Source organism: Mustela nivalis, assembly GCF_964662115.1.
Source record: "Mustela nivalis genome assembly, chromosome: 5".
Classification (NCBI taxonomy): Eukaryota; Metazoa; Chordata; class Mammalia; order Carnivora; family Mustelidae; genus Mustela; species Mustela nivalis.
In genome coordinates this window covers 91,018,809-91,044,544 of record NC_139024.1, presented here as the reverse complement: position 1 = coordinate 91,044,544, position 25,736 = coordinate 91,018,809, and the positions used below count along the sequence as shown (strand labels likewise).

At 42.9% G+C, this 25,736-nt stretch overlaps 1 protein-coding gene across 9 annotated transcripts in view; it reads right to left on the bottom strand.

Annotated features, from left to right (window-relative positions):
- RUNX2 (RUNX family transcription factor 2) overlaps positions 1-25,736 on the bottom strand; it is a 223,124-nt gene that overhangs the window by 152,104 nt on the left and 45,284 nt on the right. For 6 of the 9 annotated variants that reach the window (XR_014312375.1, XR_014312376.1, XM_082733206.1 and 3 more), the window contains exon 4: positions 3,986-4,159. The exons of the other annotated variants lie outside the window; for them this stretch is intronic. Coding sequence is in view for 4 of the 6 variants with exons in the window: in XM_082733206.1 (XP_082589332.1) it covers positions 3,986-4,159 (174 nt within the window). In the remaining 2 variants the exon portion in view is untranslated. The remainder of the gene's footprint in view (positions 1-3,985; positions 4,160-25,736) is intronic. 9 annotated transcript variants of the gene reach the window in all.

Below are 25,736 nucleotides of genomic sequence, written 5' to 3'. Positions count from 1 at the left end.
AGACATTTATGACAAGACTAGGTGTTTCCTAGCACCCAGAGATAGGCATCAGATGTCTGAAAGATTTAAAAAAAAAAAAAAAAAGGTACAGAGGAAGGAAGCAACTTCCTCAGCAAAGCCATAGGAGGCCCTGGGCCTCAGAGAGAACATCAGCCATTCATGACTGTGACAGAATGACACCATGAGACCAGCACAGGAAAGAAGTCAGCCCACTGCACGACTGGGACCCTTAGCCATACGAACTCCGAGAGACACTGTAGAACATGAACATGAAACACTAAATGCCTATCACTTCCTCAGTTTATGACTTCTAACTTCATGTCACCCCTTTTCTGTTGGCAAGTGGGAGAACCAGTAGTGACCATACAACCATAATCGTCATCAACAGTCTTGAGCTAAGAGCTTGAACTATCAAAGGGGCCAAGCCAATGAGAGGTGACAAATATCTTTATTGAAAAGATTCCATGAACTAAAATGCAGAGGTGACATCCTTCAAAGAAGTTATAAAATCCATTATAGGTAAGGCTCGTAAGTAGAATTTAAATTTAATCATGCAACTATGCAGATACTATACTGGAGGAAAGCAAATGGCTTAACTATGTAAGTATTATACTGACATGTGATTTCTGCCATTCTTGTTCATCACCAGGGAACAAGGGCACTTTGGAACAGGAAATTAGAAACAGCTACTTCCAAGAAGGCATGACATCCCAGCCCTTCTTGTATGGATAGCTTCTCATCTAAACTTTCATTCAGGGGCACCTGGGTGGCTCAGTCAGTGAAGCATCTGCCTTCAGCTCAGGTTCTGATCCCAGGGTCCTGGGATGGAGCCCACGTCAGGCTCCCTGCTCAGTGAGGAGTCTGTTTCTCCCTCTCCCTCTGCTCCTCCCTCCAACTCATACTTTCTCTCTCATACTCTCTCTCTCTCAAATAAATAAAATCTTTTTAAAAAATAAAATAAACTTTCATCCATTCAACATTGTACAAGATGCTACACTATCCTAGGCACAAACCAAAATAAATCCCTGTAATAAATCCTTCAAAGAATGTGCAATCTAGCAGGGTAGAAAAAAACAAACAAACATGCAGAAGCTGTAAAATAAGGCAATCCCAGCTAAAGCTTAGAGGATAAATAGGCAACCTGGAGACACAGAGGCCAGGACTCCCCTAAAGAAGCTAACAGTGAAGGATAGATGACACCTTCCAGCAGGTTCTATGAGAGGTAGAACAGCCTAAGGAAGGAGGTACAGACAAGACAACGTGTCTTCTGGGAACAACGACATTATTGTCTGGGGACAGGATGTGGCAGTGCAAGGGCTGGAAAGGACGGCTAAATCTTCAATTAGACTTTAACTCAAGGACAGAGCACTTTGCTTCCCCCCCCGTCCCAACACACATTATCTAAGACCCAGTTCCCTACATGGGGTAGGCTTTAATTCATACTTATTAAATAAATAAGAAAAATAGCTCAGAGAGAAAAAAAAAACTGAAATCAGTCCAACTCACTTGGAAGTTGCTGCTGCAATGGATGTTCTTGGTTCTCCTACACATCTAAGTCACGGTAGAACTGTGAATACCCTTGATTACCAGTAGAACCTTGTATGATGTCACTGACAATACATGGGCACGGAAACAAAGTGCACATGGCTGGGAGTGGGTAGGTGTGGTGTGCGCATGCATGCATGCTTGTGTGGGACAACGTGCAAATCAGGAAGGCTGGGGAATTTGTTGGGCCCAATACTTTGTGAATGTTAGAAAAACAAGACAACTGATCTTGAAATAAATTATACTGGTGCTGTCATCCCAAATGCAGAGCTAATAATGGCTTAATTCCAGAAAGCTATCGGTACCTGGAAATACAACTGTTTTATATTTTCATTTTTAAAAATACATCCGGCAAATAAGTAAATGTTATTTGTAACTTCTGGTGATGGTGTGGCAGCATGATTTGTATTAGAAAAAACATACTGAACCAGGAACTTAAAGCAGAACTGCAGACAGGAAGTTTGACCTTCCTGAGTGACCCCACAGGGAGGACGGTGATAGGCAGCCCTGAGCCCCCCACTCTGTGAAGATGATCACAACGCTGACCTGCCCCAGCTCTCTCCATGTGTCTTACCCCTGCTCAGAGCATCACTCTGCATTTACACCTGCTGCTAAAAGGTAGATTTCCCTTCACCATGCTCGCCAGCCTTCTACTTCATAAGATCTAAGCTACCTTCGCTTTCTAAAATGTCCTCTGGTTCTTTTTGTAATGATGTCGTCTTTAAGTCTGGGGTCAAAGCCTTGAGAAAAGCATCTTCCTAAGTGGATCTAGCAACACCTGGTTTTCAAAGGCCATTCTAAGTGTTTGTCATTCACAAAACATAATTGGCAGTTAAGGGTGAGAATATAGAAATCAAACATTTAAAGAACCCAGGGATTGCCAAATCATAGAACATGTATTTCTCTCATATATATTTTATTAGCCACCATGCGTCCCTTACAAATCACATATAAACACTTTTATATATGTATCCAAATGCTTCCATACACACATATGGTCTAAAGATTACTATAAAGACAAAAGGAGAGCTATTTATGGACCATAATCAAAGATCTAAAGCCCACTACTTTAAATGCAGTAGCACCTATAGCTACAAGCTTCAAATTCACAAGTGAGTGTGAATTTCACCCCTGCATTTTTATCAAGGACACATGTCTAATAAAGGCACTAACCTTTTGATTCCTACATATCAACATTTAGAGACTTATTTAGGCTAATACATGGCTATTCTTCACAGATCTCTAATGTTCTTCCCTGATGCAGGGCTCTGGATCTCTTTAGTGTTTACTTTATTTTTATAATTCTGCATTGTTTTTAACTATATATTCAGGCATACTCTTATATTCAGACTAATATACATATACCCACAGAATCCTACTCTAAGTAAACACCCAAGAAGACATATACCTAACATGATCAGGAGAGAAAGAGAGGGAATTCATTCCATTTATAAACAATTATGTTTATAAACCATTAAGGACACTCAGCATCTAACTACTATCGACCATAACCTAACCATTAGAATAGATCCATGTTAAGAGTTTACTGTACATTTTGAGTTATTTTCCCTCCATTGTGGTCTACCCCTGCCAACAACAGAAACTAGATGACGTGACCAGGTGACATCAGCTCTCAATACTTGTGATGGACAAATTAAGGATCTATGATGACTGACATGCTCCTCTGTCACCATGACCTAAAAGCAACTGTGCTTAACACAAGATCTGCTTTTGTATGAGTGGGGCAGAAAAATAGAGAGAGAGAGAGAGTTGGGAGTCTCAGTGTACCAAATGCGAATGATTAGTCTGTAATGCAATGCTGGCATTAATTTTTAAGAAAGGTAGTAAGCAGCTCACTAGAATGTAGTATCAAGACAAATGTCACTTTAGGACCCAGAGCTAAATGTGAATCAGCAGCAAACTCTCTGTCTGTCTGATGAGCTGCTCATTGACCTTGCCTTATACCCACCAATTAAGGCTTCCTGTTAGCCCTGAGCAATCTTCAAACACACTTAATGAAACAGTTACACATGTAAGAAATTTAAGCCCAAATCTGAGATGGTAACACTAATTTTCTAATAGCGAGGGTGTGATGCTCTCCCCTGCGCCCCCGGGGGTTGGTCCAGAAACTCATAACAAACATTCTCCCGGAGAGCGTAGTTATTACCACCCACCAGTGTGCAGAACGACTGTGCCCCAGGGCACAGCATTATCTGCAACTTCCCCCAAAGTTTATCCCAAAGTTACTGCATACCGGAATTTGTGTTTTATAAATAAATTTTTAAAAAGGGGGGGGCCCGTAAGATCTTCACGTCTTGATTTGTTCATAATAAAGCCATTTTACAGCCCAGGAGTATTGCCGTGAGGACGTATCGTGTGGTAGCCCCTCACCCCCAGCCTGCCGGAGCGTGTGCCGGTGAAACCTAGGAGTCTGTCTTACCTGTAATCTGACTCTGTCCTTGTGGATTAAAAGGACTTGGTGCAGAGTTCAGGGAGGGCCGTGGGTTCTGAGGCGGGACACCTACTCTCATACTGGGATGAGGAATGCGCCCTAAATCACTGAGGCGGTCAGAGAACAAACTAGGTTTAGAGTCATCAAGCTTCTGTCTGTGCCCTGGAAACAGCAAATCATAAAATAAAAGCATATTAATTAGCTGAACAATCGACCATACTAAATAGATATGTGAACATACATACTGGGGGTTTACAAGCCAAGGGATCATCAATACTGATATCTACAATGAAATGTCTCTATAATGCCTTCCGTTTCAAGCGGCTTTATAAGCATCATCTGGTGGCAAGCGTTCCTACTCCTGGTCTACAAATGGAAAGCTGAGGGTCCCAGAGGATGACCTGGATTCTAGCATCAGCAGAGAAAGCAGGATGCTGGAACTCAGGAGAGACTCTCTGCGAGCCTCCCCTGACCCTCTTGGTGATGATGGGGAAAGTGGTTGTGGACTGGGGTGTGTTTGCTTGTTTCATGAAGGAACTTCCCCGTAGTTCAGAGAGTCTGTGCATGTCGCACATCCTCTCCCAAAACTGGGGCAGAAACAAAGACAAACACATTTGTCAAAGGGCAATTTCCAAGATGACCATAGGCGACTTTTCTTTTTTTATGTTACAACTATACCTCACCATGACTCTTCTCCAAAAAATTAAAACTCAAACCTAGAACTCCTTTAAGAGGATCAAATGGAAGTAGAGGCAAGGAAACTCAAATTCACAAGAGGAATCTGGATATTTTGTGAGATCCCAAAATGTAAAAGCATATGATAAGCTAGGCTAAATCACAGAATGCTTTTTGACTTCAAATCTAGTACTATGATTCTGTATAAGAAACTGAAAAATAGTCTTTGGGTTCCCATTTGAATGTGAAAAGCCATCATTTTAAAAAAAAAAAAAAAAAGCTTTGTCTCTCTTCTAGTTTGTTAAAGTCTAAAATCTAAGGAAATTCTAGATATTAAAGAAATACGCAAATTAATATAACTAAGGTTCTAAGGCTTCTTGAAAATCATGAACTCCTTCTCAGCAAGTCTTGGTGCAAGTATAACAGAAAACCTCAGAATCTTGGTGCTACGTAAGTTCAGTGCACATCTGTGGAGTGGCCCAGTAGTGGACGAGCACGATAATTCCTCATACGTGAATGGAAATACACTATAGATTCCTTCTTCCATATTCTGTGCCAAAAGGAGGCCCTAGTATGTTACCCCAGTATACTGTAATTGAAACCGGAGCTGATCTAAAGAAGAGCCATTAAGGGGCGGGTGGGTGGTCCAGTGAGTTAAGCCTCTGACTCTTGACTTTGGCTCAGGTCATTATCTCAGGGTCATGAGATGGAGCCCCACATTGGGTTCTGTGCTGGGCAGGGAGTCTACTTGAGACTCCCTCTTTCCCTCTCCCTCTCTCCCCTCCCCCCACCTCTCACTCATGCTCCTTCTCTCTCTCTCTCTCTCTCTCTCTCTAAAAAAAAAGGAAAAAGGAGGGGGAAAAAGAGCCATTAAGATAATGACTGGAATCAGGGCGCCTGGGTGGCTCAGTGGGTTAAGCTGCTGCCTTTGGCTCGGGTCATGGTCTCAGGGTCCTGGGATAGAGTCCCGCATCGGGCTCTCTCCTCAGCGGGGAGCCTGTTTCCTCCTCTCTCTCTCTCTCTCTCTCTCTCTCTCTGCCTGCCTCTCTGCCTACTTGTGATCTCTCTCTGTCAAATAAAAAAATAAAATCTTTAAAAAAAAAAAAAAAAAGATAATGACTGGAATCAGAATCTGCACTTTGAAGAAAAACCGAGGGAATCAGGATTATTATCCATAAAAGAAAAAAATACCCAAAAGGAGGATTGTTAAGAGCCTTCAAGACTGAGGGCAACAAGACCACCTCATCTTCCTCTTGATAGAGGACAAGAGGAATCTATGAGGAGAGGGTTAAGGTGAACATGAGAATTTCCCAGCTATAAGCTGTCTTCATAAGCCAAATTCCTTATTTTATTTGCCCCAAAATGTATTTTCCTATCTCCTTTTTCATTGCCTACCCAGCCCAAAGAAAACAGACAGGAAGCCAAGGCCTGGTAATATGAGTGTAGCTGTCTCTGCAGCCAAACATGTTCCAAATAGGCCCATTAACTGAAATGCACCCACCACCCTATTTCCTGCCAGCGTCAGTTTGGGCATCTGCTGGAATGAGGGATGGAGGCCAGGAGAAAAAGTGATCAGGGAAAGTCATTGTTTTTTATGCTGTTTTCCCTGTTGTTTAGGACTCCTTATCCAGATTATGAATACATTTTAGAACTCTACAGGGCCTTTAGAGATTACCCCAAATAGCCCCCACACCCCAGCAAGCAAGGTGCCCACAGAGTCACTACAGCCTGTGGAGGTCAAACAACTAGTCTGTGGTCTTCAGCCATTGGCCAGCCCAGCCTGGATGGTATACGGTTCCTGTCCAATCTGACCAAGCTACCCACTCATCACGAGGCACCACCAATGCTGGTGTTCTTGCTTTATCTTCCCTCCCTCTCACGGCTGCCATGGAAATCAGACAATCTCCCCCACCGACACACAGACCCACCTAAGAACTAAGCCCAGTGTGGTACCAAGGCCGGTATTTCAACACAAGCTGAAGCAGCAGTGAGAATTCCATGACAAAGCTAATAGCTCACCCATTACCCTACATAAACTCCCATCAACGCGTCTTGCTCGATCTAACCAGTTTCACAATTAAGGAATTATATAGTACTTCTCACAGTTAGATCCATGGATTCTGTTACACACACACACACACACACGAAAGTATTGGTGTGGTATTGCTACAGCTATAAACGTTAACAAGAGAGCTTATGGAATTGTCCCTGGAAGTTACTTTTTTTAATAGGGCCGTATTTTTGGAATGGCAGATTCCCTGAGGGCTAAAGAGAGGGCTACAAGATCTTGCCTGGTTCCTTTAAACACTGGAACTTTATGTGGGCTACGGGTCACAAGAAAACTTCAGAAAGTCTCGCCTCTGCTCTCTACAGCCTTTTTCCTGGGTTTTCCTGGAGACCATATAAGATATGAGCTCGGCGTGTGGATGGGTGAGTCCACTTCTTATTTCCTCTGAGCCCAGGGCTTCAGGAATGCCACAAGAGGCTGTAGGTGAGGTTAAAGGACCTGAAGCAGCGCTGAGAAGTATGAAAAATGGAAAAGCAGGTGAAATTTTAAAAGCTTCAGTGACCTTATGGAAATTACCTTCAAACGCTAGCTACCGAGTATATCCAGACACCTGGCATAATCCAGGAGATATCATTCTGTGGCTGCATACACCAAACAAAAGTATGCATTTCTCCTTGTAGATGTCTGCCCCCTCAGAACTACCACCAGAACCACAACAAAATTCTTACAGCACAAGGAAGAACAAAAGCCAAACAGGCTCTTCATCTTTCAACCATGACAAACACCGCTACCACTAAACCACATCAGGGCTAGCACGAGAATGACGGGCTGGAAGAAGACGCCCTCCAATCCTCCACACTCAAGGAGTCCCGTAAGAAATCAAAAGCATGGAAGACTAGGGCACACTGAATTAAATCAAAGACAGGGGATTCTGCCGCGGTACAGGGAGAACTGAACATCAGCCAAAGGGCCAAAGAGGGCATCTTCCAAACAGGAGGAAGGTATAAAGAATGGGAAACTTTCTCCCTTGGGCAGTGGTTCTTCCACCCGAGCTGGGTAAGAAAATCCTCCAGCGAGCTTTGTTAAATATAATTTCCCCAAAGGACACTCATTTAAGCAAATGCTTAATTGCTCGCTTGCTTTCTAAAGAAGCCTCACTCTAACTTCAGCATTGTTGCAAGTCATTTAGAATCAGAGCACTGAAAAGGACAATAGAAATCATTTATACTGCACTTTGGACCACTGTACTTCTTTTATGAATAAGGACCCTGAATCCCTGAGAGGAGAAGTGACTTGCCCGAAATCACACAGTTGGTGACAGGACTAGAACTCAAGGTTTCCAGTTCCTGGTCCCAGGCTCTTTTCCCTCCAACTGCCAACCAGCTTATTTCAGAGTATAACAGCGGGAGCACCATGAGAAATCATGGTCAAAAGTGAATTTAAAATGGAAGGAAAAAAAAAAGTAATTTTCAGAAACAATTTCTTTCAAAAAGTCGAGTGTATTTGGCTGAATATGCCTTTTGTTGCAATAAACTCAGGGGCAGGAGAACTCATGATCCAAAGGTCACAGCATTTGCACATCCTTAGAGCAAAGATGTTGAGGAACAGTTAGGTCCCTAAGCAAGAGTGCTGCTGATTGTCTCCTCCCTCCCCCCACCCCTGCAGCCCTGGTAGTGAAAGGGGCCCATACTCACAAAAGCTAGTTGGGAATACTGCCGTTAGGATTGCTGCTTAAAAGATCACACATCTGAAAAGGGTATGTGAAGACATGGAAACTGTGCTGTATGAACTATGAAAACAAACTTGCTTCTGGGATGGGACTCATTTTGCCCATTTTTATAAAAGTCGACTGAGAACTGGAAATCTTTGAGGGCCCCCAGGCAGACAGTCATACTTTATGCCCTGTACTCACAGCTGATCAGCTATCTTCCCCCAAAAGGAAAGATGGACTCCTGAAGGACACCCAAAAGTGCCTCCAAAAGACTGCGCCTTTCAAACACAAGGCCACCTCAACAAGGCACCACATCACACCAGGCCCACTCTTGTGGGGCGCAAGCGGGTCATTTCATGGATCACTAGGGCATGATGTTGGGCATCTCGCCTTTTTACACTGGTATTCTAAGTCAATTTTAAGTTCTAACTTCTCTTATTGGATATCTACTTTCATTCTGGGTATCATGATAACACCGTAAAAGAAATAAGTCAAGGGGTGCCTGGGTGGCTCAGTCAGTTAAACTGCTGCCTTCAGTTCAGGTGATGATCCCAGGGTGCTGAGATCGAGCCCCACATTGGGCTTCCTGCTCAGTGGGGAGCCTGCTTCTCCCTCTCCTTCTGCCTGCTGCTCCCCTACTTGTGTTCTCTATCTCTCTGTCAAATAAATAAATAAAATTTTAAAGAAAGAAAGAATGAATGAATGAAAGAAAAAGAGAGAAGGCAAAAAGGCAGATGTGCAAGGGACCCTCAATCAGGAACCAGGACCACATCTACATCTGGATCTGTTAGTCCAGCCCACGTGTGCCTGTGCGGGGCATCTGTCCATGTGTAAGTCTCCCCAGGCACTGCAAGGAGGAGAGAGACTTCTTTAAGAAAATATCCTTCTCGGGACAAACCATAAAAGACTCTTAATCTCACAAAACAAACTTGAGGGTTGCCGGGGGGAGACGGCAGGAAAAGGGGGTTATGGACATTGGGGAGGGTATGTGCTATGGTGAGTGCTGTGAAATGTGTAAGCCTGATGATTCACAGACTTGTACCCCTGGGGCTAATAATACATTATATGTTAATAAAAAATTAAAAATTAAAAAAAAAAGATAATGTCCTTCTCCGTCAGCAGTTCACTGCTTAGTAGGTAAGAAAGACAAACCATTAAGTATTACTTGAGAAGGTTGTGATGAGGGCAATCACTAAAATGCTTATGTTTGGGGATCCATTGAGGAAATACGAGTACAGACTACTTTCAAATATTAAGGAAGTGGTGCTTTTTGTGACTACATAAGAATATACCCTTATTTTTTAGAAAAACTAACCAATATATACAGGGGGTAAGTGTCTTGATGACTGCCATTTGCTTTAAAACCTTTCAGCAGAATATCAGATGAAGCAAATATGGAAAAATGTTACTAGTTATAAAATAAGGTGATGGGTATATGGGATTTTATTAAATATAATCTCTTAATATGTTTGAAATTTTTCATAATTAAAGAAAACTTTTTAAAAAATAAAACCAATAAATGGTTCTGGGAAAAACAGGAGAGTCAATGGTATTGACTAAAAGCAAAGAGGAAGCTCTCACTGATGAAATCATTGTGTCCTAGAAGGTCAAGTAGGATTTTGATAAGCCGAGAAGAAAGGAGGAAAGCTAGCTGGAGGACGAATGACAGAAATATGATAATAAAGATCTTGTGAGAGAAGATAGTGTGGAACATGTAGTTGATAACAATCTCAACAGAAGCCCGCTATTCTTCAAATAGTTTGACGCCTCTAGTTTCTCAACCGCGCTTTAGTTCTCTTCAACTCTGCAATCTGGATGGGAACCTGCCCTTTTAAGACAGATCTCTGTATCCTCTAACAAAACGGTCCTTTGGCAGGCCAAGAGCCTCCTCTGCCAGGCACTCAGGCTCCCCCCGGAAGGACGGGGCAACCGGGGAGGTATTAGCTAATTTTGCTGTCAGCAAGTGTGCGAGAGGAGGAGACCTGATCTTGTACTCGAGGGCTCAAACCCCAGGAGATGCCCACTTCAGATGTTCTGACCATGATTCTTGGAGTAAAAAAGCAAGAGAGCAACAGAGCTGGGACTCCACAGCAGGTCTGGAAAACCAACAAAAACAAAGCCGTGGTTCCAATCTCTCTACCCTGAAAGTGACCCATGAAGGAGAGTGTGCAGGGAGGGGCATAGGAACAGGGTGACGAATTTTCAAGTCCTAGTTCTATTCCAAATGAAATTACTTGGAATTCTACTACTAAGGAGGAACCTTAGTTCATCTCAGTGAACTCGGATTACATGGTTTCCAGCAAAAGCAACATGACAGGGTCGAGGTTACACAGACTCAAGAGAGGTCTTAGGGGAGCTGGGCGAAGTTGGGATCCAAATACTTTGTAACCATCGAGGCTCCAGATGGAAAACCCTGATTTTCTGCATTCCTATGTACATGTGAAAATGGAAATACTACTAAGAAAAGTGAAACTCCTCTCTGTTTACATTCAGATGACTACATTTCACTGGTGGTTTGTCAAAGTCTAAAAAGCAAAGGCCTATACTCTTATGACACTTGTAATGTCTCATTAAGCCCTCTGCCCCTCCCTGACACACCCCTGCCCCCAGTCCAAACAGTTCCAACCAGCTTCTCCTCAAATTTCCTTATTTGTGTTAATATCACTACTTTCTAATCTCCTTATTTGTTATTTCCTTATTTCTGTTAATATCACTACTTTCTAATCTCCAAGGCTCAAAATCCAGCCTAAGTATACCATTGCTGCCTCCCTTTCCTGGACCCCAGCATCTGGGTAAGGCCATTCCTAGTTTCTGCAAGAGGGGGCCCCCACTTTCCAGTCCCACCAGAACTTGTGGCTAATCCACCAGAGAAGCAGGCTGGAGTAAACAAAAGGACACCCACAAGTTGTATAGCCGACCACGGGAAGAGATTTAATGGAAATCTCTGGGCCTGCTGAAAATTTCCAAAATTTCTAACGTCTTTTCAATCCCTACATCCTAACATTATTCACCTGCTCAAAACCTCTCAACTGTCTAACACTGTCTATTGAATTAAACAGAGTTCCCTGAGCCCAGCAGGGAAAGCAAAGATTTGGAAAGACTCAGAAAATAGGTTCTGAACACACGTCACCACTCTCGTTTCCAGTGGCTGCAACTGTACTTCTCCCCACCTAGGCTCTACTCACACTGGACTATCCATGGCTCTTCAAAGAGCCACCGTTCCTTTCCCCAAACTGTCTCCCCCAGCGCAGAATAACCTCACCCCATCATCTCCATTTGGCCATCACACTGTTCTAGTCTTTTCTGTCTCTAGGGCCTCCATGATCCCTCTGGTTTCCATGTGAGCAAGCCGAAAACAGCTATGACTGTTTTTTGTCTACTACATGTGGTTATACTTAAGTGTAGTAGGCATTCAGTAAGCATTAACTGACTCTGAATTGATATAAAATATTTATACAAAATTTCAAACCCTATTATCTTGGAGTCTTCTGGACTTGACTAGGGACCCTTTGAGGATGGGTGTCATGTCTCATGTCTAGCTCCTAACGTGGGGCCTCAGTACAAAGAAGGCCTGCAACAAATACTTACTGAATTAAAAAATAAGAACACTGGTAAATTTAGAATTACCTCTCCTTTTAGCCAGTAAAAGAAAGGAGAGGAGGAAAAAAAAAAAAAAAAAGAGCTAGTCATTGGGAAACATTTCCCACAGTAAAATTGATGAGTCTCTAATCTTTGCTGGGAAAGGCTGCTGAGTCATCTTTTTGCTAAGAGTATGCTGTCTGGTTCAGGTCAAAAACTATTTCTGGACTAGAACAGTAAAACGAACTAAGAAATTGCCTTCCTGCTTCAGAAGCCTCTAGCCCCTCTGAGCCACTAGGAGTGAGCAGCCAAGCGACAGGACATGTGTATGGGGGCCCCAGAGCTCACAAAAGACAGCTCGTGAGAGGAGACAGCCCTAGAGCCATGTTAGTGTGTGGCTTCAGACAGAGGACCACAGATCATAAACAAATCTCCTTCCAGGAGATTCTTCTCTGATGGCATTTCAAAAATGAACTAACAGAGCTTCTCTCTAAGGGCCCTTCTTAATATATAAACCAATTTCTGAAGGAAAAAAAAAAAAAAACCTCCTAATCACTTCCACATAGCTTCAAGAGCTCCCTTTCAGCCCTTGAACAGAGTCAGACATGTAAAATTCAAAGTTTAACAAGGAAGAGGAGAGGAAGAACAATTTCACCCAAGAGAGGACTGAAGCCTTCCAGTCTCTCGGGTAAAAACATAATTATGGGAAGAAAAAACATAATCTACTCAAGAGACATAATTACATAGTTAAGCCATAGACTCCATAGAAATATTCTAGGAACTCCAGTTCACAGAAAAAAAAAAATGTTAAAAACTGAATTTGCTTTCTTTTAATAATGAAAGGCGCCAGTTTAGGTCAGTGAGTAAAAAGTTCACTCTCCCAAACTTATTTTTTAAATGCAACTAGATGCATGAGAGAGATCACTGAAGGACAGCCTCTTTCAAAATCTAGGCTCCTAGAGGCTCAAGAATTCAAGATCTTTCAATAAATATACTAATGAAAGAACTGTGAAATATTAACATGCATGTATAGTAACTGTGAGTTCCTTTATAAAACTTTTGGATTTCAGGCTGTGGCAAATCATGACCATCAAAGACTGAAGGGGAGATCAGGCTCTGTCGGTATCAGTCACACATCAGGGGATAGCTTCTAAAAAACATATGCTTAGAGTGTAATCCTTTTTCTTGAAATAATGGACTCAAAAAGCTTGAGACATCTAAAGAAAAAGAAACTCACGGGAGGCAAGAAGGGGAAAAAAAAAGGCTTAAAAAAATTTAAAGAAAGACCAGATGAAAGTATAATGGAAACACACAAGGGGAGATATACTAGTTTTTGCAAGCAGGGGGAAAAAGAGCTCCCAGAGAACCTGGCTGACTTTACCGTAGCCCCGCTTCCAGGTCCTAAAACATCCCTCATCTGCTTGGCCCCTCAACCTCCAGATTCTCTGGCCCAGAACAGTTCCCTTCCTGCTATCCCTGACTTCTTCCCCCCTGTCATTTCCAAGGGATGTTCTTTCCTCTTTATTCTCATTTCAAAGCAAGATTACATGAATGAGACTTTTTCAGAGCTGGGGGAGAATAGGGATTTCTAGACCATGTTCTTCATTCTAGAAAAGTAACCGATATCCAGAAAGTCCTGTGACTTGTTTGAAATCGTGGAGGTAGGCAGTGATACTGGAAGCCAGTCCCCTGACAGGCATCAGCCCTCCTTTTCATACAAGGAAAGGAAAGGAGAGGCGGTAAAGGCTGAGAAAAAGGGGCCCAGAAAGAACAGAATAAGAAAAAGCAGAGAAGGAGCACCTAGGTGACTCAGTCGTTAAGCACCGGCCTTTGGTTCAGGTTATGAACCCAGCGTCCTGGGATGGAGCCCTGTATCGGGCTCCCTGATCAGCAGGAAGCCTGCTTCTCCCTCTCCCATTCCCCTTGCTTATGTTCCCTCTCTCTCAAATAAATAAATAAAAATTTATAAAAGGAGACAGAAAGAAAGAAAAAGCTGAGAAGCTTACTTCTGAGAATTCATTACATTATACCTGATCTTTCCAACTCCGTTTTATCTCCATGCCTCCTGTCCTCCAACTAATCACAACCCAACATCCACAACCATCCTGGGCCATCTGAAACTGTATCTCTCCCTTCAGTTTCTGGGAAATGAACAAAAGATCTCTTTCTCTATGTTTACACTTACCCCCCCACCCCAAACTCAATAAAACTTGTTTTACTTCTGAAAACATTTCCTTTGCCTTCTTTTACTCTAAGATACTTCACACACCCATCAGTTTTGCACCACTAGCATTTGTAGAGACCCCACTGAGAGATGCAAAGATTTTTTTAATGGTAACGTTTTAAGCAATGGAAATGGTAGTTTCCACAGCTGAACAAAAAGCATCACTGTTTATTTGCCAATAATCGGCTAAACATGGACGGCATTATTCTTCAAAGAGGCCAGTGACAACCAGCCTACAGACCATCACGCAATTCCTGGATCCTGACTGACTGTCCTTAGCATGTGATCGTCCCTCTTTCTCTTTCATTATTATGGTACTGGATATACGTTCTGTAACCTCATGTGTGTCTGAAGCAGAGAAAAAAAACGGTACATAAAAGTAACTGAAAAGTGTGAAGGGCTCGTCTCTCGACACACACCAAGACGGAAGGAGAACATCGTTTTCCATTTTCCCAGCTCCGGAACAGGAAGAAAATGTTAAAAAGTAATAACCCGGGAAAAATTCAGCCAGCTCCCGCAGCCCCGTCTTGCTGTGCTGAATGGCAGTGAAGATCATAGAGGAAATAAAAAGAAAAAGACAGAAAAAGAAAGGGCTGGGGGGGGGGGGGCGGGATTTTCTTGCTTCAACTGGACCCAGTCCAGCTGGCAAGAAGAGGTGGTTTTCTTAACGCTTGCAAAACCTGATTACTTTTTTAAAGGAATGAAGAAGAAGGAGATGTAAACACAGCCATTAAACCAGATTTAAGGTACTTAGCTTTAATCTAGTCTAAGACCTCTCTGATTGTCTGCTGTTCTGCAGTTCTCGGCTCACTAGACATTAATATGGGCAAGTCAGGGTCTTCTGAGCAACGACGGCTGTCAGCGGAGCTCTGTGGTTACCCTCTCAGGTCAGGCATGGAAGGAACGGTGGCTTAAGCAATAATGGAAGGATGTCTGTTGTGTGCCGTGTCTGTCAGAAGTCTGTTTTACTACATTAAAGGGCTATTGTGTTTATATCTACACAACGGGACTTAAACAGATTGTTTAAACACGATTAAACAGGAGATGTCTTTGAAACAAGCCCCCTAACAAAATTCAGATGGGTAAGGAACTGAAAAATGCCATTGACTATATACATATATATATTTTTTAAAAGATTATTTCTAAGTTGCAAGGGAAACATGATATAAACTCCAAAAAGAAACAGTTGACGAGTTAAATGCAAAGGACGCCCCTCCTACCCCAGCACCGTTTCCCAATGGCATAGCGTTCACCCACCTGTCCGCCCACCCCTCCTTAAGGCTCCCACACCACTTACTAGAGTCTTGATAGACAGATAATTGCTTTCCTCACCCGAGGGACATGAAAGGAGTCTATTGTGTTAATCCTGGTATTCTTCTCTTCTGTGAACTCTGAATAAGGAACTGAGAACTCTACCTCTTCATTCCAAAACTCCTGGAGTTCACTCACACTCAGGTCTGCTAAAGTGTTCTTACATTCCAGGCTGTCACGGAAGGTGCCAAGTATTTTGAGTAGGATCAAGTTATTGTTATATAAAAGGGAATCGAAAGGACTGCTAAATGGAGTTGAGAGATAGCAAGTTTTAACCTTTTTTCTCAGACACAGATGAGAAAAATGCATTCTTTTGAATCCAAAGGAAGTGGGTTGGTGCCCATTTCCAGGCTTTCTCACAACCCTCCCTCAAGGGAAGAACACTATGGAGACGCTAGCTCCAGAGTCCAGACTTCAGGGGATGAAAATAAAACGTTTTCTGTTTTTCAAAAGCAAGTGTGGTGTTAAGTTTGAAGGAGCTCTGTCTGGCAGCTTCATGCTGAATTATTTAATCAATGACAGTTTGGTGAATGCTCTTCTTTTGTCCGTGTGAGATGTATGAAGTGTTGACTTTTCCTCATATACGCGTACACTGGTATCTCCATCATATATCTCCATCCATCTCTATCTAGCTATAACTGTGCAGAGAAGGAGAGGAGCACTGGTAGAAATAAAGGTAGAAGGTAGAAGTAGAAGTAAAGCACTGTAAAAATGCTTTACACTCTGTTTACACCATCACACCACTATGGAACACACCTTTCCTTGCAACCTGGTGTTCTTCCGAATCAGCCTAATGAGATGCCTTTGTTGCTGGTTGGTTATTTTGTTTTGTTTTGTTTTCAAAATGGCACATGATCAGGAATCTAGGACACTCACTGGGAAAGAAGTAATGCACTCTGAAAGGGGACATAACCAATAAGAGCACAGCATCTCTGATTCTTTCTCATCAGGGTTTTATCCCTTTCATGGACTTTTCACTGAGAATATTCACAGAAAGGATATCATTTCTGCTCCCAGGATAGGCTCTTCCCAAGAGTTAACTGGCCTAATGGCTCAAAAAAATCCTACTGACAACCAGGGACACTGAACACTAAAACACTGTCCAAGAGAACTGATGATTGCCCCACGGGGAGTAAGAAAAATACGGCATGTCTACATCAGGAGGCATGGGTTCTGCCACTGATGGTTAAGTTGTGAACTTCTCTGGTGCAGAATCTTCTCGTCTGTGAAATAACAGACTACCTAACTTCCAGTACTAAGAACTGATGATGCTATGGGTGTCTCACCTGTCACTATGGGCTACACACACACCTAGACACACACACAATTAGTGAACTTATTTAAAAAGTTCACTAAAAGACCCAGCCAGTATGTGACTAAATAGGAGAATCTTGTATCTAAATCTGGCCCTGACTACACAAGCAGAAAACCTGCAGTCTGTTCCCAGCTTTGCTGCTAATTTGGTTGCAGAGCTGTGGGCAAATAATCTATCATCTCTGTGACTCAACTTCCTCATCTGTCAAATGAGGATCAAAGTATGTGCATCGCAGGAATATCACCCCGACGGAATTTAACTGATAGAGGTGAGAACATCCCACACAGGTAAAACCACTACACAAATATGCCATCTATGTATCAATTAAAATTTTCTGTGTGCCCTGAACTGTGCTACACTGGGGGGCTCACGACATACTGGGAGAGACATCGTGTAAGCAAATCACTGCAGCAACGTGATCAAAGTCTAACAGGCAAAGGGGAACCAAAGAATAAATGCTTAACTTCCAAGGGTGGTCAGAAAGGGCTAATAGAAGAGATGGCATTCAAGGATAAGTAGAACTCAATCAAGCAAATGTGGAAGAAAAAGACATTCCAAGCAGAAGGAACAGGAAGTGCAAAGACAAAAAGATTAAAAAAGTGTGGAGTGAAACAGTTTGGCTGGAGCTCAGCCACAAGGGCATGGGTGGGAGGTAGGTGGGCAGATCAGATGCCAAAAGGTCTTGTCCACCATACCACACGGTCTGAACTTCACCCCGGAAGTCCCGGGGGACCTCGGTGGTATTTGCAGCACCCTGTGCCATGAGCTGATTTACAGTTTAGGAGGACCACTCTACTTGAATGGGAAAACAGATCGAGAAGGGAGTACCATTAGAGGCATGGAGCTGGAGAAGAAATGGCTTTTGTGTTACAGGCCAGGAGATGACACGGAGAGGGGCAACCAAGAGAAAGCGGTGCTAATGGGTACAAGAGAATGCGGGTGAGACGCACGGCAGAGACACAGAGGACAGTATAACAGAACGATCGGATGGAGAGAGGAGGAGTCTCAGGTCTCTGGTTCGGCCACCTAGGTATACTGTGGGGCCCTCAAAACTGGTAAAACCCAAGGGGATCCCTATCTGAGGAGAGAAGTTTGGTGGAAGTGGAGGTGGGGAACCCCAGATATTGAGAGTATGATCCACGGGCGCTTCAGTTTGAAGCGCCCGTGGGCCATACTCAGCTCTTTCTAGGCCAAGTCCCCAGTAGGACTGTGGCTCTGTACTTAAACTTGCACACATCAGCAAATAAGCAAAATCTGCTGTGGTCTAAATATGACACTGGAGTTGCCAAAATTAGAGCCAACCTGAAAGATGCAGGAGAGCAGAGGAAAACAGGGATCAAGAGCAAAACTCTCTACCATTAACGGCCTTTCCCAGCGTATCTTCTGAGAAAGGCTCCTTCCTGATCCCCAGGGAGCCACATATGAGAGTGCTTCTTGTCGTGCCATTGGCGCTCCAGAGAGATAGGGAGATAAAATAAAACAAACACAGTCCCTCATCTCCGCCCTCCTCCTTTCTGTGCTCACTCCCGTTGTCCATCAGAAAGTAACAAGCCCTGAAAGAATCCATACAGAGATAGAAAAAAAAGAATCCATCTGTTATGGATGGAGATATGGCAAGGGTCCAAGGCAAACAGCGTGAGTGATATCACTTATAAAACAGCAACCTGACTAATAAACGCCCATAAATGGACTTTGGGGGTGGGGGGGAGGAAAGTCTCAGCCACCACATTGGCCTGAAGGTTTTTAGACCTCTTCCTTTTCCCTCCATGAAAGCTGCACTCCAGAAGTTTCTAAAATCTAACACAATTTAGAATTATGATTAAAGAAATACGAACGTCACCTCCACTGGTTTGATTTCTCCACTTAACTTGTATTCATTCAAAATTAGGCCCTTAGCTATTCTTTTCATTTTACATAACAGTTTACGGTATAAATTTTTATTCCTTAATCCTAACCTGAACACAAACTTCAATATACATTTAAGAAGTTAATTCAATTATCTGATCTACTTTATTCTACTGAATTACATGCAACTCAGTATCTACAACATGCAAAAATATTATCCCATTGGTACTAGCACAGGTTCAGCAGAAGTCGTCAACAACTACAGAACTAAATTAAATACAAAATCTAAAAAAAAAAAAAAAAAAAAAGGAAAGACAGGATTGTTAGTGTACTAGAGAAGCAGCACTGGAACTTAGCCCCTACCGCGTCGAAGGCTCCAGATTAATAGAGAACAGAGCAGACAACAGTTAAAGCTGAAGGAGAAAGCTGAAGAAAGCTGCCAAATATGATGACATCAAGAAGGTGGTGAAGCAGGCATCAGAGGGCCCCCTTAAGGGCATCCTGGGGTATACTGAGGACCAGGTTGTCTCCTGCGACTTCAACAGTGACACCCACTCTTCTACCTTCAATGCTGGGGCTGGCATCGCTCTCAATGACCACTTTGTCAAGCTCATTTCCTGGTATGACAATGAATTTGGCTACAGCAACCGGGTGGTGGACCTTATGGTCCACATGGCCTCCAAGGAATAAGAGCCCCCTGAACCACCAGCCCCAGCCAGAGCAAGAGGAAGAAAGAGGCCCTCAGCTGCTGGGGAATCCCTGCCCCAACTTATCCCCCAAAACACTGAGAATCTCCCAACCTCCACTGTTTCCATCCCAGACCCCCTGAAGAAGGGGAGGGGCTTGGGGAGCCCTACCTTGTCATGTACCATCAATAAAGTTTTGACTAACACTTCCATCAGCTGACCTGCAAAGAGGCCAAGATCAAGGAGGAGGGCTGGGAGGTCTTTTTATGACAAAAATAAAAGAAACTCAGCATTAGTCTCCTGGAAGTCACCATCTGTCCACCTAGAACTTAATATTCAAGAATTTCCGCCAGTAAGTTGAATTACTGATAACTCAAGATTCAGCTCAAGTACTTTCACTTCAATAAAATCTTCCTTCCAAACCCCTAGACAGAAGTAAAACTGCTTCTGAACTTCCATGTTACTTTGGCTCTGCCACCTTCTTGGGCCCTTTCTCATTTTCTATCACGTCTGTCACATGGTCCTAGTCATTGAGAAGCAAGACTGGGCCTCTCCCTGAGCCATTCATGTGACTAAGTCCAGCTGAATTCCTACAGCCCTTTGAACGCACAATCGATAGGTGCCCAGTACGAGTTCATGGGATAAATATGAGTGAGTCCAGAATGCAGGTCAGTGGTTGATAGAATCCATACACCAGCAGCCTGTCCACCTATTAAAAACCAGTTCTCATGATAAAAACACCTAAGGCAACCGAAAAACCTTCTAACCTTTCAGTCACAGCTCTCTTGCCCTCTTGTTCTCCAGTCTGAAATGAACAGCAAGACTTAATACCTAGTAAGTTCTCGCTAGGACTATGGCACTCAAGGAGACACTTGAACTTCCTAGCTTTAGGCACAGTCAGAGTAAGCGCTACAGAGCCTGATCCTTTTCAAAGCTGATTTTAAAAAATGAACAAAATCAACTTCTGCTTAGAGTCCCTCTACAAAAAAGATTAATAAACCAGACCGCAAACCGCCCCCCAAAAAGTGAGATGCGTAATGAATCATCACAATGTACATACCGTATTGTCTTCTTAAGTACTTAAACACACAGAAAAACTTAAATATATATATAAATGTATATATTATATATGAACATAAAACTATTGTGGGTGTTACTTAATATATTTACCTAGTTTAGCTCTTCCCAAAATGTTCCCTAGCTGCTGGTGTGCACACTGCATTCCCTCACTTTACCTCTCACTCTGACACAGCTCTCTCTGGGCCACACGAGTACCATGACAAACAGTTACAAAAATTTTCTAGCCACTGAATCTGCAAGGAGGTCCTGGGAAGACAAAATATAATTATCCTAACCTCAAGATGTGTTTCCAGTGTTGACAAATCACATGTTTCACTGAATTAAAAGTCCTTTTTCTCTTAAGAACCAAATCCCTTGGCCCAGCTAATAATTCACTGCATGTACACCTGAGGTGGCCCGCCTCTTCCCAAGCACCTTGTACCTGTTGACCACGGTGGCATTCATGAAAAAGGCAAGAAAACATCTGACTTTCATAACAACATTGGAAGAAGAAAACTTGCCATTCATTCTTAAACATATGTGACTCCTTTCAAGAACTCCTGACTCAAAATTTCAGAGGGAAGTGGCCCTGTAATAACGTCTCTTCTGAGAATAGTGCCATATGGTTTTAACAGAGGTTTATTTCCTGAACCCAACGAGGGCTGCTGATTCTCAATCCAACGAAAATAATTATGCAGACAATTTCACTCTATTACTTGCAGTGAAACCCATTCTGTGTGGTCCACACATGCCCACTGACACCTTCAAAGAGACATTAAGCCATTTTTATGTACCATACCCTTAATGGGTGGAATGCAAGGTAAATTTCCTTGAAGATTAGCACCTGTCGTCATGTATCAGGCACCCCTACTTTGACTACCACATGTTAATTCTCAGAGTGGGTCAAGAGGAGAGAGATGAACAGACTTCCACGTTGAGTAACAACTAATTACCAGCCAGATATTAGGGAAAACACACACATACACACACACACATACGCACACCAAGAACCAGAAATACTGCATCTCCCAAAGTCAACAGCACTGCTGGGAAATTATTTCAGACACAATTGGCAGGTAGGAGGACTGGGGGAGGGGAGGATGGGGGGGGAGGGTAACGAGAACCACTCCCTTGCGTAATTTTAACAACATTCAACTGCTAACCTTAAAATAATCAGGAGAATAGGAAAATAAAATCCCTTCAGTGCAAAAGCTGAACACAAATACTGTAAAAATAAAGATTTAAACCAAAGAATACAACCATTAAACAGTGCTTTCAAAGAAGACCACCCTTTAAGTCTAAGAATATTCCCTATGAACAGAGTACGCCAACCCACACCAGGTTGCCCCTAAACCTGAATTTTATTATAGCAGTTGGCTACAAATTGAACTAACTCTCCCTTTTCAGACTTTGAAAGATTGCGGAGTTTGAAAATAAACCCAATGAAAATGACTTTTTAATTTTGCCAGCGCACTTGGCGTGTTGCAGAAGGATCCTTGCCCTCCCGTAAGATCTGTGCCTTCCAATGCCTACCCACGTCTCTTAGAATCAGTGAGAGAAGCAACCCCCCAGAAAAGAGCCAAGCCTCTCTAGATGGACATCTAGAGGAATTGCACAAAATCAAAGTAAATCCGCAGATATTCTTTAAGAGAGACAGACAGACTTCAGGGAAAGCAGCGTCCAGGCCCCCAAGGTCAGAGCAGGAACCAGATACACAGCAGCTCAGCATTAGCCACAAGGCAGGCCCAAAGGCTGTTCCAGGACTGTTTTCTTTAGACTGCCTGAAAGTCTTGCCAAGAAACAGACGGATGCTGCTGAAACAATCTCTTCCCCAGCCGGGCATCTGGGTTCTATGACAGGCAGTCCTGCTCCCGTGTGTGTGGCCCATAGAACATAGCAAAAGCTTGGGAGGGAGTACTTGGCAGAATAGGAGAAAACCCAAGGATGGTCTTTTTTTGTGTGTGGGGGGGGAGGGGTTGGAGAATCTAATTCCAACATCATGCACATTGGATTAAAACCTTGCCTCTCTTGCTGATACCTTGGACCTGAATTCGGTTTCTCACTTTCCCTCTTTGTTTCTGTGTATGTACTTACTGATTGGCCAGAGAAATGTCTCTGCTCACTTTCGTTCCCAGGAACACTTTTACATCTCATTTTTTGCACCAGCCAACACTAAGGCATTTTTGTTTCTAACAATCCAGGGGAATGTTTGAATAAAAAACAAACTGGAAATCTTGAAATTTCTTAAAAACAGAAACAACTGGAAACTGCTTAGCCATGCATGAGAACTATGTCGCCAAGCAGGTTCTGGTTGAACTTTGTTTGATTAAAAAAACAATTCTACTTCCCATCATTTATCAGATTGATTCTCTTAAAACATTAGCAAGGACCAGAGTTTTACTTCGACAGTGTACTGCTAAAACAGTAAAACAGGAAGAGAGCTCTATTAAATAAAGAAAAACAGCCGCTACTCTGTGCCCTTCAAAGGAAAAAGTCAGCTCAATGAGAAAAGGAGGGTTAACCTGAAAAATTAACTGTCAACAGACCTAGCTTCCAATCTCAACAGAATAATAGGATATCATCTTCTCAACAATTCTATTCAATTTAAATAGCTTTGAAGATGCCTGGGGTGAGGAGTATGGGTATTGCTTGAGTTCTGCAGAGGGGAAAAAAAAAGGGCACAAAACATAAGCTCTGCGTTTTAGGAATTTAAAAACAGAACAATTCCGATTTATATCCTTAAACATCACCTGAACACTTAGCATTTTGAACCAAAGCTATCCATACCCTTTACGGCCAGGAATTCCTCTGGTGTGGAACTGCTTTTTGATGTTACAAACCTGGTGAAGCCCATGAGTGAGAATTACTCCACCACGTTTTTTTAAAAGTTGAGACACTTTTGTTCAAAAGAATCGGAAGACCCGGTCATCTCCTTCCCGACTCTCCACCCTACAGTGTCCCTGCATGTTAACATGGCTCCTGGTTAGATTTTCTATTATCCTTGGCTTCAATGGGCAAAACTAAATAGCCATACCATTTTAATTACCACAATACCATTATTATGGGGTTTTTTGGGTTACAGCTCAATTTGTGGAACCTGAATTCACAAAGTCTATAAAAATAACCCTAGGACAAGGTGGTAGAAGGAGTGAGTTAAAATGAATCTGTTTAATTTTTTATGGAAACATTTTGCCTTCCCCAATGCCACAGTACCTGCCAGAGTCTCATGCTAACAGGGTTGGAAGCGTGTCTTCAAAGAGGTGAATTACAGGGGCGCCTGGGTGGCTCAGTGGGTTAAGCAACTGCCTTCGGCTCAGGTCATGATCCCAAGGTCCTGGGATCGAGTCCCACATCGGGCTCCCTGCTCAGTAAGGAGCCTGCTTCTCCCTCTCCCTCTGCTGCTCTGCCTGCTTGTGTTCTCTTGCTCTCTCTGTCAAATAAATAATAAAAATCTTTAAAAACAAAACAAAAAAAAAGGCAGTGAACTATAAAAGGAATCTGGCCTGCAAGTGGGACGCTAAAATGCCCAACCTCTGTGCTACTGAAGGCACGGTTTCTGAGCCTCAAGGTAAACTCACAGTGATCAAGAAGAGTTTGGGGTACCAAAGAAGGACATTCTGATCAAAGGGCAATCTTGGACTCAGAAGGAGGGCCGGGGTCCACAGTGACCTCATCCCCCAAACCCGTGGTCCTCTGTCCGTATCACTCACCTGACACTTATATAACATACACTTTTCTGTCGCCTCTGGAAGGTATTTCTAAACTCCCCAGCTCTAGTAAAATCTCTGAAGGCAGAGCACATCTTTGTACCCCATTACCTGTCTCTCAAACTACAAGAAAAGCTGGTTTTTAATTGACGGATTTGTCCCAAAGTCTGGGCTTTTTTCTATCAAGTTGGGGTCTGGGCAAGGCTCAAATGCATCTGAGGAAAGAGATGGAAAGAAAAGGAATGAAAATTAATAGTGTCATTTGGCCATATCACTTTCTTGGATCACTTTACACGGTCTCCACATTCAAAGACAAATACTTCCTACTTGAAAAAAGTCCAGAAGCCCAGAGCCGTTAAGCATCCCATCATCCTAAACAGTAACAATACTTTGTCGATGAGCACCCACAACTTGACTAATTATCGGATGCATGAAAACGCGACCATCCAAACTACGCGTCGCCACTGTGCTGCGGTTGGATTGACAGAAAGAGTAATACCTACTTCTCCAGTGGCAATGGCTGTACGCAGTAGCTTCAATGTGTTTTTCATTGTGGAAGGGGTCTGATTTCTTTCATACGGATGTCGTTAGGAGGCTGAGGACTGGTGATGGAGTTAAGATGACAGAAAATGAAGCCATGGAAGAGGAGACGGCACAAACGCTTCATGCTACTCTAGTTAGAGATGAAAGGTGGGTGGAGGGAGCCCTGGGCTTTCCTACAGCTCGTGTCACTGGGCAGAGATGCTCTCGAATGGAGTATAAAGAGTAAACGTTGCAAGCCCTCAGTTCTTGGAAACTGTGCTCACTCTTCAGACTGGACGTGTTAGAAACCAATCTTGAGGGAATTACCCAGAGCGGTTTTGAGGTTTTCACATAAAGGAGGAAAACAGGGAAATTGCAAAGGCATCCTGATTAACTTCAAAAGGTGATTTTATCTCTACGTTACAGAACTGAATGAAAAAAGAGGCATTTTAACCACATTTATCCACAAGTCCTCTACAGTGTTTGAAGGCTAGCTTAATTTTGTTCCAAACTTCTGTTACGGGTAGAGAATACACAAAATAAATATATAGAGACCAAGCCTAGAGACCCATAGACTTTTTAATGTGCTTTTCTGATATGAATTTGTATTATCAGAAGTATACAACTAGAAGATAAACTATAAATATCACTTTACATGTTAAAATCAAGCTTCCCCCTTGTTTTTCTCTACAAATATTCTTTAAAAGCTACCCATTTGTTCACAAATAAATATCCAATAGGCACTTTGCTAGAAACACTGAGGAAGGAATAGAACCTCCCATTATATATGGGCTATATTCTCAAGGATCTTACAAGGTGATAACTACCGTAAAACGATGTGTCTCCAGAACTTTCAAGTAGAACAGCCAGAGTGCTGCAAGATTTTAGACTGGCAGACACCCCTGCTGATGGAAATCATCATGAAGTAGGTACCACTTGAGCTTCAGAGATGGCTAAGATTTCCAGAGATGGAAATGGAAGACACAACTTGCAAGCAAAAGCACAGCGTGAAAACATCTATGGGATTCAGCAAGAACGATGAGAACAGTTTGGCTTGAGCGTGGTTCTCAAGACAGATGATACCAGCGGCGGGGGAG